Here is a 15,100-nt window from a genome sequence, read left to right as displayed (position 1 = left end):
CTGCTAAGTAACGTGAATACACACAATATTTCTTAAATGATCAAACATGAATGAGGTATTATGTAAAGGGGCAATTGTTCAGCTTCGTGATTAATAATGTTCTTTCTACCAGCGTGCTGAGAGAGATGTGGTTTATGAATGGAACAATGTATTGTTTTTCTTCATTTAATGATGTATAAAAGGAGTACAGAGATATAGCGAATGTCAATCAATGTAAGTAAAATGTTTCAAAATGGAAGTCCGTAAACTCTCTTTACACTGATGAACCAGAACATTATGACTACCGACCTACTATCAATATAAATCTGTCCAGGCGACAGTAATGTCGCCTGGTGAGGAATCATTAGTAATCAGACGCACGAACTGTGCATGTAGTATCAGTGTGCGTGCTGTCCGTGTGTAGAATGGGGAAGGTGCGCTATCTGTGAGAGTTTGACCGAGGGCAGATTGTGATGGCCAAGAGGCTCGGCACGAGCATTTCGGAAACTGCACGAGTTGTCGGGTGTTCGTTGAGTGCTGTCGTAAGTGTCTCCAACACGTGGCGAAACCAAGGTGAAACCACATTCAGACGTCGGGGTTTGGTTCGCCACCCCTCATTACAGATGTTGGACTCGTAGGCTGGACGGACTGGTAAAGCAGGAAAGACTTATTGCCTGGCAGAGTGCAAGTGTGTCTTCCGAACACACAGTGCACCGATAACTCCTAACGATGGGCCTCCGCAGCCGACGACCCATGTACTGGGCTATTACAAGTGATTGAAGCGATTTCATAAATTCACTGTAGCTCCATTCATTGACATATGGTCACGACACACTACAGATACGTAGAAAAACTCATAAAGTTTTGTTCGGCTGAAGCCGCACTTCAGGTTTCTGCCGCCAGAGCGCTCGAGAGCGCAGTGAGACAAAATGGCGACAGGAGCCGAGAAAGCGTATGTCGTGCTTGAAATGCACTCACATCAGTCAGTCATAACAGTGCAACGACACTTCAGGACGAAGTTCAACAAAGATCCACCAACTGCTAACTCCATTCGGCGATGGTATGCGCAGTTTAAAGCTTCTGGATGCCGCTGTAAGGGGAAATCAACGGGTCGGCCTGCAGTGAGCGAAGAAACGGTTGAACGCGTGCGGGCAAGTTTCACGCGTAGCCCGCGGAAGTCGATGAACAAAGCAAGCAGGGAGCTAAACGTACCACAGCCGACGGTTTGGAAAATCTTACGGAAAAGGCTAAAGCAGAAGCCTTACCGTTTACAATTGCTACAAGCCCTGACACCCGATGACAATGTCAAACGCTTTGAATTTTCGGCGCGGTTGCAACAGCTCATGGAAGAGGATGCGTTCAGTGCGAAACTTGTTTTCAGTGATGAAGCAACATTTTTTCTTAATGGTGAAGTGAACAGACACAATGTGCGAATCTGGGCGGTAGAGAATCCTCACGCATTCGTGCAGCAAATTCGCAATTCACCAAAAGTTAACGTGTTTTGTGCAATCTCACGGTTTAAAGTTTACGGCCACTTTTTCTTCTGCGAAAAAAACGTTACAGGACACGTGTATCTGGACATGCTGGAAAATTGGCTCATGGCACAACTGGAGACCGACAGCGCCGACTTCATCTTTCAACAGGATGGTGCTCCACCGCACTTCCATCATGATGTTCGGCATTTCTTAAACAGGAGATTGGAAAACCGATGGATCGGTCGTGGTGGAGATCATGATCAGCAATTCATGTCATGGCCTCCACGCTCTCCCGACTTAACCCCATGCGATTTCTTTCTGTGGGGTTATGTGAAAGATTCAGTGTTTAAACCTCCTCTACCAAGAAACGTGCCAGAACTGCGAGCTCGCATCAACGATGCTTTCGAACTCATTGATGGGGACATGCTGCGCCGAATGTGGGAGGAACTTGATTATCGGCTTGATGTCTGCCGAATCACTAAAGGGGCACATATCGAACATTTGTGGATGCCTAAAAAAACTTTTTGAGTTTTTGTATGTGTGTGCAAAGCATTGTGAAAATATCTCAAATAATAAAGTTATTGTAGAACTGTGAAATCGCTTCAATAATTTGTAATAACCCTGTATGTGCCAATGCTAAAACCAAGACTTAGGCAACTTCGACTGAAATGGCCATGTCACCTTCACCATTGGACGTTGGCACAGTGGCAGAGCGTTGTATGGTTTGATCAATCCCGATACCTTCTTCATCATGGCCAGCCAGAGTGGTCGAGCGGTTCTAGGCGCTACAGTCTAGTACCGCGCGACCACTACGGTCGCAGGTTCGAATCCTGCCTCGGGCATGGATGTGTGTGATGTCCTTAGGTTAGTTAGGTTTAAGTAGTTCTAAGTTCTAGGGGACTGATGACCTCAGCAGTTAAGTCCCATAGTGCTCAGAGCCATTTCTTCATCATGCCGATGGTAGGCCGCAATTTCGTCGTCTTCCAGGGAAATAACTTCTTGACACCTGCACTGCGGGACGGAGTCAAGCTGGTGGCGGCTTCACTATGCTCTGGGGAACGTTCTCGTGGGCATCGATGGGTGCAGTGGAGCTTGTGCAATGCACCATGACGGCCAAGGAGTATCGTACACTGGTTGCAGACCACGTACACCCCTTCCTGACGATAATGTGTCCCTATGGCAGTGGCATTTTCCAGAAAGATAAAGCGCCATGTCACAAGGCCAGAAGTGTGATGGAGTACTTCGAGGAACACAGTGGCGAGTTCCAACCGATGTGCTGGTCCCCCAACTCGCCAGATCTGAATCCGATCGAACACATCTGGGATGTAACTGAACGTGACACCGGGAGCTCTTGCCCCGCTCCCCTGAATTTACGGGAATTAGGTGATTGTGTGTGCGGATGTGGTGATGCTCTCTCCAGTGACCTACCAAGGCCTCATTGCTTCATGCCACGACGCGTCACCGCTGTTATCCGTGCCAAAGGTGGACAGAACGGCTGTCAGGTAGGTGGTCATAATGTTCTGGGTGGTCAGTGCAAATTCCCATCCGGCGTTCCGGTTCTCGTCGTTTCACTAATTCACGGTTTCTTTGAAAAGGACACTGCCGATTTAATTCCCACTCGTTCCCGTATCCATGCTTGTACTTCATCTCTAATGACATGGTTATCTTCCTTCCTCTTCGTGACAGTGCTAAATGCGAGCCCGAAGCCTACGAACACAGTGCAGTTTGAGCTCAGCTCAGCCCAGCTGGGCTGTATTTTTGAGTAAATAAGGTGTGAAACTAAGTAATGCCGGCCTACTCTCACTTGCAAGTGCTATACCACTTTACTTCTTTTTCCACCTGTTATGAAATGGCTTAAAAAAAACATACGATGGTAGTCATAAAGTTTTAATTATCATTCGGAAAAATTCGTGCCGTGACCACGAAACTCGGCGATGTTCTTAGTCTTCGTATACGTATTCACCGTTCAACGCGATAGATTTTTCCCAATGATGGAGACCTTGGTTGTAGAAGTCTATATTTTGGTTGTCCAGGAAAAGTTTTACCTCGTAAATCAGCTCCTCATCGGTCTGCAAATGCCTTCCACGCAGTGGTTTCTTTATTCGAGGAAACAGGACGAAGTCTCTGGGTGCCGTGTCAGGAGAGTACGTGAGGCCAGCCAAAATTTGGTTGCCTAAATAAGTAGCATGTGTCACTGTCCTGTGCAGAATGAGATGCGGCGTTGTCGAGTAACAAAACCACCTCGACAGGAGTTCGGTAGTACGCACCTGTGACGATTTGCCCGTTCCAAGCATAATCTAGTAGCGCTACACCTGGGAAGTCTCCAAAAGAGACTCCTAGAAAACCTTGCTAGATGATGGTTGGGTCTTCGCCTTTTGGCGCTGGTGAATCCACATGTTTTCTTTACTCCCTTTCCTCCGAGTCATAGCGATACATCCAAAACTCGTCCATGGTGAGTGGAAGGCTAAAGAAGTCACAGTTGCATTATTTCCGCCGCTCCATCAGTTGGGCGGACTTTTTGAATAGGTGTGATTAGTCCAGAATCTAGCGGCCGGCGACCTTCTTCATGTTCAAAACGTCGTGCACGATGTTGAAAATTGATCCATGTCTGATTTTTCACCCTCTCTCTTATCACCTGGGTTGTAATACAACGCTCTTCGAACATCTGGGCCTTAAGTTTTCTTGCGACTGTGGGTCTTGAGAGAAGCTTGTTCAACCATTCCGTTCCTCGCGGTGCAGCCTTGTCTGGCAACACTGGAAGCGTCTGCGCCACTTGACATTGTGTCATATAACGGCACATTGTTGCTGTTTACTTTCACCAGCTCAACATGCAGTGTTGCAGCGTTGCTCTCTTTCAAACACGGGAAACGAATTAACCCACGATACTACACTTTACCTACGGGCTCCACCATTTTGTTCTGGCTCCCCTAACAGGGGTCGTACAAGAATACGGAAACATGGAGAGAAATGCAAACTTGTACGTGAGAGTGGGTACTAGCCAACTCTGCGGGTTGCGCTGTTGTATTTGACCACGAACAGCACCTGTGCAGTGTCCTCAATACGTCGCAAGTGTCAATTGTGGTCAGAACAATGCTCTGGGTAGTTGTGAGAGCATGGACAAATTGTTGGTGCTCGTATGGTGAGTGTTTCTGTAACCAGTGAAGATTTAGACCGCATGCAGCTATGCGGGAAAATGTCACCACTAAGTCACACTGTGGATGAAAGTGTGTTTTGACCGATCGTGACAGACGGTCACTAAAGAGGACTGTGGCGAAAAATAAGTGGATGACGGCTGCAAAAGCCACTGCAGAAATGAATATTGCTACCCTGTAAGCACCGAAACAACACGAAGAAAGCTCCGTTAGTTGGGAATTTCAGGGCGAGTTGGAATTCCAACGCTGTTTATCAGTGATGCAAATTTCCAAAAACGTGGTGCCGAAGCGGTAAAACATAGACTACGAAGCAATGGAAGAAATTCATTTAGTCGGATGAGTGTTGTTGCACGCTGTTTTCAACTTCCACCCGAGTTTACATCCGAGGAGTGAAACACGGTAGGGGTTCGGTGATGATTTGTGCACCCATGGCGCTGTATTCCATGTGCCTCATGGGTACTCCGCCAGTTAGCATTACTGCCAAGGATTAGGTGACCATTTTGGCTGATCAGGTACAACCCATGGTACATTGTTTGTTTGTGCCCATGTTCACACAGCTCGCGTCATGAAGGACTGGGTTTGAAAGCACGGGGATGAATTGTCTACATCTACATACACATCTGACAGGCCACCATAAGGTGCATGGCGGAGGGAACCATTACAATTAATTTCCTTTCCTGTTCCACTCACAAACAGAGCGAAGGAAAAAAGACTGTCTTTAGACTTTGTACGAGCCATAATTTCTCGCATCTTATCTATGTGATCGCCCTCAAACACCAAGGGAAGGGGGGGGGGGGGGGAGGGGGGGGGGGCAAGCACTCAAACGGTGCTCAATAATGGGCCGCACTAGCGTTTCTGTGCGCCGTCTCCTTCATGGATGAGCTACACTTTCTCAAAATTCTCCCAATCAAACGAAGCCGAGCATTCGCCTTCCCCACTATGAACCTGATGTGTTCATTCCATTTCATATCTCTTTACAACGTTACGCCTAGATATTTAATCGATGTCAGTGTGTCAAGAGGCAACTCGCTAATGCTGTATTCGAACGTTACAGTATTGTTCTGGAACCGCGCGACCGCTACGGTCGCAGGTTCGAATCCTGCCTCGGGCATTGATGTGTGTGATGTCCTTAGGTTAGTTAGATTCAGGTAGTTCTAGGGGACTGATGACCTCAGATGTTAAGTCCCACAGTGCTCAGACCCATTTGAACCATTTTGAACAGTATTGTTTTTCCTACTCATCCGCATTAACTTAAATTTTTCTTCACTGAGAGCAAGAGGCCACTCATCACACCATCTATCTGTTTCATCTTGTATCCTCCTACAGTTACTCAACGACAACACCTTCGCGTACACCACAGCGTCACCAGCAAACAGCCCAAACTGCAGCTTTCTCTGCCCGTCAGATCATTTGTGTATATAGAGAATAAGAGAGCTCCTATCGCATCTACATGGTACACTCCTGCCGTTACCCTTGTTCCTGATGAACACTCGCCGTCGAGGATGACTGACTGAGTTTTGTTAATTCAGACATCTTCGAGCCACTCATATATCTGGCAACCTAAACCGCATGCTCGGACCTTCAACAGACTGCACTGGGGCACCTTGTCAAACGTTTTCCAGAAATCTAGGAGTATGGAATCTGCCTGTTGCCTTCCATCTATAGTTTGTAGGATATCATGTGAGAAAAGAAAAAGCTGAGTTTCGCACGATTTATGGACAGAAGCTTTTCTGTCTCAAGGAAATTTATTATTCACATGTCTCCTGGACACCACAATGACCAGATCTCAGTATCGTTGAGCCCTTGAGGTCTACTTCGGAGAGAGGGGTGGGTAATCGCTGCCCACCTCATCAACGTTACCTGAACTCGCCACTATTTTATAGGAAGAGTGGTGTAAGGTTCCTTTGAAAAACGTACATGGCCTATATTTTTCTATTCCGAATCGACTGGAGGCTGTTTTGAATGCCAACAGTTTTCCTACAACGTATTAGGCATGCTAATGTGTTGTGTTTTTGGTGTTTCCATATTTTCGTTCACTGCCTGTACCTGAAAATAAACAAAAAAAAAAAAAAAAAAAAAAAATTGCCCGCATCTCGTGGTCGTGCGGTAGCGTTCTCGCTTCCCACGCCCGGGTTCCCGGGTTCGATTCCCGGCGGGGTCAGGGATTTTCTCTGCCTCGTGATGGCTGGGTGTTGTGTGCTGTCCTTAGGTTAGTTAGGTTTAAGTAGTTCTAAGTTCTAGGGGACTTATGACCACAGCAGTTGAGTCCCATAGTGCTCAGAGCCATTTGAACCATTTTTTTAAACAAAAAATTAATTACACAAATATATTTTGTCGAGATGATAATTAAAACTACATGACCACCGCTTGAACTCGCTTTAGTATCTCCGCAGATCAATCAGCTAGATGTATTAACCATGCAGCAACATAGTTTGCTTTGTCGCTGGACACTGTATGCTGTGAGCAGCAACAGCTTCGTGCGATAGTCAACTGAAAAGTAAGTTCCGATGCGATATAAAGAAAATATAACGGCTGTGGAACAGACTATTTATCACTATTTCAAATGCTACCTAAGATTTAACAGTTTCGGGTGAAAGAGTAAGGCTTTAGAGAACGTTGAAAGAAAACTGAGTTAGCTACAAGTGATTGTCAGAATACTGTGATTTGTTACGCACTTCGTGCGCAGTAAATATGTTTTAGACACTACATTTTACTGCCCTATACCGATCGCTTAGATTTAGTTTTGCATCATATTTACATTTTCATCCATCGAAAATATAAGAGGTGAACTCGTAGAAGTGCCGTTTCACTAAAATCTGACTAACTTTCGAAGGACGAATTTGTGTTTGTCTTTCTTGATCAGTTCGTTTCTGGCTGTGCTGTAATTACTTGTATGGTATGAAGACAACTCAGAATGACGGTGTTAGTAAACGTAGCTTTCACATCATAAACTAACGCCAGATAATGCTGGTTTTAGAAGTCACTAAGAGCAATCATTAACACGTATTTGAGAATGTAGAAACCCTAACATTAATGGAAAAAAATACTCCCACTGTATGACCTTCATCGACTTCAGAGAATGTTGACATGTTGTCTTTTAGTGCAAGAAAGAAAAAGTTGGTATCTTACTGCAACTGTATTCTGAGATGTCGTCTTTCAGTAGTTGGCAAGGGCTAATTGAGCTACTCCCACAAGACTAACGTAACGTTGATACACAGCGATGCTAACGGGATGCTCACGCGTGACAGAAATACGGCCAGAGTTTATTCGTCGCTAATTCCGACTTGTGTCAATAAACGGCGCTTGGATAATGTTTCGTCGACTCCGTCATACGGTGTGTCTTACTCCAAATCCTCGTTTGCAAGCAGCCGAGACTCCTGCCTTGCACTTCAACTTCACTTTCGTCACTGCACGCTAAAGCTGAAATTATTCATAAACGGGCATTGTGGCACAGCATATAGACCGAGAGAGATATTTCGCCGGTCACGGTGGCCGAGCGGTTCTAGGCGCTACAGTCTGGAACCGCGCGACCGCTGCGGTCGCAGGTTCGAATCCTGCCTCGGGCATGGATGTGTGTGATGTCCTTAGGTTAGTTAGGTTTAAGTAGTTCTAAGTTCTAGGGGACTGATGAGCTTAGAAGTTAAGTCCCATAGTGCTCAGAGCCATTTGAGCCAAGAGATATTTCGTCGTAGTTCCTCTTAAAATAGTTGTCAGAGGCTCTATATTTGAGTGTTTATTTTAAAGGACTATGTATTCCTTAAGTTCGAGCTGTTTATAAGAACTTGCGCTGTGCGTTTGTGAATGTGTGTACAAAAACCTGGGGTACTTTCAGCTCTGGTACAACCTTCGCCTTTATGCGAGTCTTGAGACAGAAGTAATGGGGAAAGTTGGTGTCTTATCTTTTCAAGTTTTCTCTGTTTGTAGTGTGTTACGAGGTTCCAAACATGTTTTGAAGTCTGGATATGGCTGAAGAATTAGGATGCATCTACTGGAGCTAGAAATAGGAAATTTTTGTCTTTGTGTAAGAAGTAACAACAGTCATACATTAACGCTATGCAGAAGTCGGATAGGAAATCTATGGTGACCTTTTCAACAGAACCATCCCAACATTTTGTCTGAAGCGACTTCTTTAACTTGTAAGAAACCTAAATGTATGGTCGGATGGGACAGATCCCCGAACTCCGCTCCTCACGAAAGCGAGTCCATTCGCTGAATCACTGCTCCGCGACGCTCGATGTCTGTGTAGAGGTGCAGAACCAGGAATAGAGAGAGAAACGAAGAAGCTTCACTTTCTTGCTTTTGGCTCACTTGTTTCATATATGTGGGTAATATAATACGTTTAAAAATATTCACCACTTGTAGTAGAAATAGTAGTGTAGAACTCTAGACGTATCCGGCCGATAAATCACGCTGAAGCTGCTATTTTTATTTTCGTTTTAACAATCACCGATCGATATTGAACCATGCGTTACATGATAAAAATTTGTATGGCAATGAGTATTTCGATACTGTCGAGCAAAGCTGCGGAGTGATAATGTCGCTGGAGCAGGAGCGTGACTCAAATTCTCATTGACATTCTGCTCTACGATTTTCGTAGGTGACGTCACTCACTAGACTTTGCACACGGTCTTGCAGATTCTATTGCCGTATCACTCTGTCACTGCAACACATTTTATAATCGTGTGCAGAAATGTTTGACGGCGATTAGTCTTTCCGTTGTTGCAAATCTAATACCACTGACAGCAATTCACTTTGTCCACGGACTGTCTCTCCTAACTAAGAAGACAATGCCAGAACTGCTGCCTCACATCTTCTTCAGGTAGGTCGTGTAGTTCTAATCGATCCGCGCAATCGACTACACTGGCAGCACTCGTCCAAAAAATGCATCGTTGCCGCACCAGGAACACACTGCACCTAGTGTGGCTGTACTACGAGGGGCGACCAATAAGTAATGCTACACAGTTTCTTTCTAGACCAATTCTGGTTGAAGAAATGTGGAATTTGTTGTGGGGGAAGAAATGTGGAATTTGTTGTGGGGCATCGTGGAATATTCCCGCTTCAGCCCTATAATTTCATGACGTTCCGATTGGTGGCGATGCCATACAAAGCCTTCAAACTGGCGTCCGTAGAGAAGATGCCTTTCAAGCAGAGAGCTGTCACTGAGTTTCTTTTGGCGGAAAACAAGAGCATCTCACATATTCTTGGTGTTTGTGTTGTCCTCATCATTTAATCATCATCATTCGTGTCAGTGGCTAGATTGGTGTATGAAAGAAATTGGATTGTGTAAAAATTGGGACTTTTTACGGGCGCTGATGACAGCGCAGTTGAGCGCCCCTCAAACCAAACATCATCATCATTGAAAATCCTCAAACCGGGGTGTTCTTCTGACGAAGACGTTTTTTATAAACATCGAAAACATGGTCAAGGGGTTTGAATAAACGGTCCATTTTGCAACTGATTGCCTGTTTTTATTTCTTCCACATGAAACAAATTCTTTCAGTATTTTTGTATGTGTCATTTAAAGAAATATCGATAAGTAATTTAATGAATCTCTATTAGATGCTAAAACTGTGTGCGGCGCCTGGATTCGTTCCCGGATGCATGCTCCCACCCTGCGGGAAGGAGAGCAGCCGGCAACATGTAGAAGCTCCGAGTTGGTCCGCGAGGAGTGGATATGCTCAGACGGCTAATCACAACTCTACTGTAGGAGTCCGCGGTCGAATCCCAGCCTGGCACACAGTTTCATTCCATCAGTATATACACTCCGCTAGTACTTTAAAAAAATATATGTGGAGCTATTTTTTTCGTTACCTTCCATGTTCTCAAGATGTCTTTGCTCTTTAAGATTTATTTATAGAATTATTTCTTCATTACACAAACACCAAAAAAAAAAATTTTTTAACTATTAAAATATTCTAAAAATCTTCTGGTGCCCGCATTCGTTCTAGTAGTTCCTTTACCACAGGATCATACACAACCAGTTTCACGATGATTTAATGGTATCCTCATGTTTATACAAATAACTGATTTATCATTGATTCGTTAAAAATACACGGTCTTCCAACGTTCGGAGGCGTTCGAATTGCCAGAACCGCCTAAATTGGACGGTTACAAGATAACGCGCCAAAAATTCCAGTGGTTAGCAGGGGCGGCAAGTGCACACGAGCACTGCGAGCCGCGGGTGTGAGCAACACCGACTCAAAGGAAGGCCTCGGCGCTTGTTCGTGACGTCACGTCAGCTAGGCACGGCCAACGCCAGGTCTGTTGCAGGCATACTCATAATGCTGGTGTCTCCCTCTCTGACACAGGAAAATGTGAAACTATTGGCGGTAGTTGACCAACACACATTGCTCTGAGAGATTTCTGCAATCAATTAATTGTGCAATTTATTACACTTCTTAACAAATAGTGTACTCCTGAACTTAAATTTCCACCTGTTTTAAGGATTGACATACTAAAACAACTTCATGGTCCAGCAGCAACAGAAATCGTGCTTATTTACGTTATTTGTACATCTGAGGAAGTTACGTTTGTACTGGGTTGCTTTTACAAGAAACTGTAGACATATTGGTGCTCTTCTTTAGGTATCTTGGTGGACTATGGGGTGAGGAGCACTGAATGTTAATAAAATATCTTGCGATTGTACACGTTGGGGGAGGGGGTGGGGGACAGAAGAAGACGCAAAAGAGAGATACTTGTTCTATAAAATAATTTTTTTTTATCTTATAAAGTTTCTCCTTTCAGTTGAAAGAGGGGAATATTTATCTTTTCTAATGTGCATGTTTAAAAAAGTTTAAGCTCAGTATTACTTTCGACGTATGAAGCTATTTTGTTTCCTGTTTAGAATTCCTTTCGCTGAAAACGACTGTAATCTAATGACTGGCAACAGTTGGACATTTGCACATGTAAATTAGTTCACATTTCCAGTGACGATGTCAAACGAAAATAAATAAATAAATAAAAGAAACGAGTTCATTGTAAGGGGGTCGGGGTAAGTTTCGATAACAAAATGGATCAAGTAAATATAGTTACTTGAATGTAAAATTTCCGAAGCTTGCAATGGGGCAAAGTATCTTCTCATATTGATCTACGTTTGTTTCGACAGGATTCAGTAATACAGAACTATGATCTTCATTTGTAGCTTTACGATAGTAAGAAAATCTTTCATCTAAATAAAACTGCAGAATCCAAAACAATACCAAACATTTTGTCCAAAAATAAGAGATTTATAGTGATAAGCACGCCTAGGCGTTTCTGCCTGCAACAGACCTGGCTTTCGCCGTGCCTAGCTGACATGACGTCACCAACAAGCGCCGAGGCCTTCCTTTGAGTCGGTGTTGGTATGAGCCAGTAGTACTTCTTGTTGGCCGCTTCTCTCGGGCGCGCTGCGCGCCGGCGGTTTCAGTGACGCTTTCAACTGTGCTGTTTGGAGGCCTGCCCTTCCTACTTCACAGATAGTCACGTCTCCACCATGGGGCTTTCGTGGGCATTTGTAGATTTTTGCCGGACGGTGTGGCCGAGTGGTTCTAGGCGGTTCAGTCTGGAACCGCAGGCCCGCTACGGTCGCAGGTTCTAATCCTGCGCTACGGTCGCAGGTTCGAATCCTGCCTCGGGATGGATGTGTGTGATGTCCTTAGGTTAGTTAGGTTTAAGTAGTTCTAAGTTCTAGGGGACTAATGACCTCAGATGTTAAATCCCATAGTGCTCAGAGCCATTCGCTCCATTTTTTTTTTTTTTTTTGTCGATTTTTCATCACCGCTCCATACCCACGGCTCGCATTGTTCGTGTACACTGCCTGCGCCTGATAACTATTGGAATTTTTGGAAGGAAGAAAGATTGGGTTTAACGTGCCTTCAACATCGAGGTCATTAGAGACAGAGCACAAGCTCGGATTGTGTCAAGGAAGGGGAAGGGAATCGGCCGTACCCTTTCAACGCAACCATCCCGGCATTGCCTGTAGAGATTTGGCTAAATCACGGAAAATCTAAATCTGGATGGTCCGACGCAGATTTGAACCGTTGCCCTCCAGAATGCGAGTCCAGTTTGCTATCCACTGCGCCACCTCCCTCGGTTTGGAATTTTTGATGGTTCAAATGGCTCTGAGCACCATGGGACTTAACTTCTGAGGTCATCAGTCCCCTAGAACTTAGAACTCCTTAAACCTAACTAACCTAAGGACATCACACACATCCATGCCCGAGGCAGGATTCGAACCTGCAACTGTAGCGGTCGCGCAGTTCCAGACTGGAGCGCCTAGAACCGCTCGGCTACTTCGGCCGGCAGAATTTTTGATATTACGTCTTGTATTCATACAATTCAGGCGGTTCTGGCAATACGAAAGCCACCAGGACTCTGAGAGACAGTGTATTTTTAACGAACCAATGTTAAATTAGCTTTATGTATACACCGTAGGATGCGATTAAACTGTCGCGAAACCGGTTGTGTACGATCCTGTAATAAAGGTACTACTAACAGCTAATGCAGCTACCAAAACTTTTTAGAAGTTTCTGATAGCTTTCTGTATTTTTAAAAAATATTTCTATATAGGCTGTGGATTCCAAAATCGTAAAATCACCTCTCTCATCATTATCTTCGGTGTTCTCGAGTTGCCTTTGATCCTTACGAATTCGTAATCGTCCCCTGCGAAGGCACGTAAAACCGACGATTAAACAGCCTAGATCCTGCCCTCACTACCAGGCACACCCTTCCCTTAAGCAGATAAAAGGCTCGAGAAAGAAACAACATAACACAACCATTGCATTAAGTAGAAGTCGGCGACATGCTTTTTAAACGAGACGTTTATAACTAGCTATTTTGACTAAATGACATAAATGAAAATGCAGACATGTGAAGCAGCATTTTTAGGTTTTGGGTGTGTTGCAGCGGGCCGCGAGCTGGACGGCGACTCCCGCGGCTATCGCAGCGCGGAGGAGCAGGCGCGCGAGCTGACTCGCAGCATCCGCAGGGAGGTGAACAAGCTGTCCGACAAGTGGAACGCGCTCATCGACCGCTCGGACCAGTGGCAGCGGAAGCTCGACGACAGCCTGGCGGTGAGTGCCCCTGCCCCGTTCCCTGCCAACACTCTCCTGCCATCCTGTCGATATGCCAATGTCTCCCGCATTACTCGTTGACCTAGAGCCCGTACCACTCTGTGCTGGTAGCACTGCCGTCATCTGCGAAGACTGTCGGAAGAGATGGCGACGCCTGTCCCGGCCGACACTTCCGGCGAAGTGGTCCGCTCCGCGTGCCAATTGCGCCCCTTTCCGGAACGCGATCAGGCGTAGAGAAGTTTCTTCGTGTATTGTGCTGGCACCGACGCTAGCTGGACCGAGGCACCAATACTCTCCGCTTCTCGCATTCGATGCTGGCCACTTCGCGAGATTGGCAGAGCCGCCAGGCGCGTATTTTAAATTGTCGCTGCTGCTTCCTTCCTCACACGAGAGCCGCAGTGGCATAGTAGAGTGAAATCGTCCTACAGAGCCACTCCACACGCAGTATGGCGTTTCCAGTCCGTCTATTGCGCCTCGACCAGTATAGGCTCTTTGTTCTTGCAATAGCAATTGATTCTAAACAACGAAAAGTGTGCAGTTATCCACACGAGTACCAAAATCAGCTAAATTTCGGTTTCACGATAAATCACACAAATGTAAAGGCTGTAAATTCAACTACATACGTAGGGATTGAAATTACGAATAACTTAAGTTGGAACGCTCACATAGCTAATGTTGAGGATAAAACAAACCAAAGATTACGATTTATTTTCAGAACACTGAAAAACGCGACAGGTCTACTAAAGAGACTGCCTACAGTACGCTGGCACGTCCTGTTCTGGAGTACTGCTGTGTCATGTGCGATCTGCGTCAGACAGGATGGACGGAAGACATCGAAAAAGTTCAAAGAAGGGCATCTCGTTTTGTACTATCACGAAATAAGGGAGAGAGCGCCACGGAAATGATACACGAATTCGGATGGCAATCATTAAACCAAAGGCGTTTTTCGTCGCGGCAGGATCTTCTCATGAAATTTCAATCACCAACTTTCTCCTCATAGTGGCACCTTACTACATAGGGAGGAATTAGCATCCTAATAAAATAAGAGAAATCAAAGCTCGCACAGGAAGATTTAACTGTTCGTTTTCCCGCGCGGTTTTTGAGAGTGGAACGGTAGAGAAAAAGCTTGAAGGTAGTTCGAGGAACCTTCTGCCAGGCCCTTAATTGTGAATGGCAGAGTAGTGATGTAGATGTCAAAACCGAGGCTTGGCGTACCTACTAATCGTGAAGGCACATTTTAACCAGTGAAATTCAGGCAATTTTAAACAACGAAGGGAAAAAATGTCCCCTTTCGGTACTGTAGAACCCGCGTGGTCACGGATCGGTGACATCCACAGCCTAGACAGAGGAAGGAAGAAATTCGTCCATAACCAACTGTACAAACCCATTTAATAACGAGCTGCACAGTGTTACTCATCTTCTACTGACTGAATACGGTCGGTCG

At 45.3% G+C, this 15,100-nt stretch overlaps 1 protein-coding gene across 1 annotated transcript in view; it reads left to right on the top strand.

The window, feature by feature from the left end:
- The window catches only part of LOC126471316 (dystrophin-like), a 293,208-nt gene that overhangs the window by 201,859 nt on the left and 76,249 nt on the right, over positions 1-15,100 (top strand). The window contains exon 6 of the mRNA XM_050099438.1: positions 13,490-13,656. Coding sequence (XP_049955395.1) covers positions 13,490-13,656 — 167 coding nt within the window. The remainder of the gene's footprint in view (positions 1-13,489; positions 13,657-15,100) is intronic.

This window comes from Schistocerca serialis, chromosome 3 (assembly GCF_023864345.2).
Source record: "Schistocerca serialis cubense isolate TAMUIC-IGC-003099 chromosome 3, iqSchSeri2.2, whole genome shotgun sequence".
NCBI classification, from domain to species: Eukaryota; Metazoa; Arthropoda; class Insecta; order Orthoptera; family Acrididae; genus Schistocerca; species Schistocerca serialis.
The sequence above is the reverse complement of the archived record's forward strand: the minus strand, read 5'-3'. Positions and strand labels throughout refer to the sequence as shown.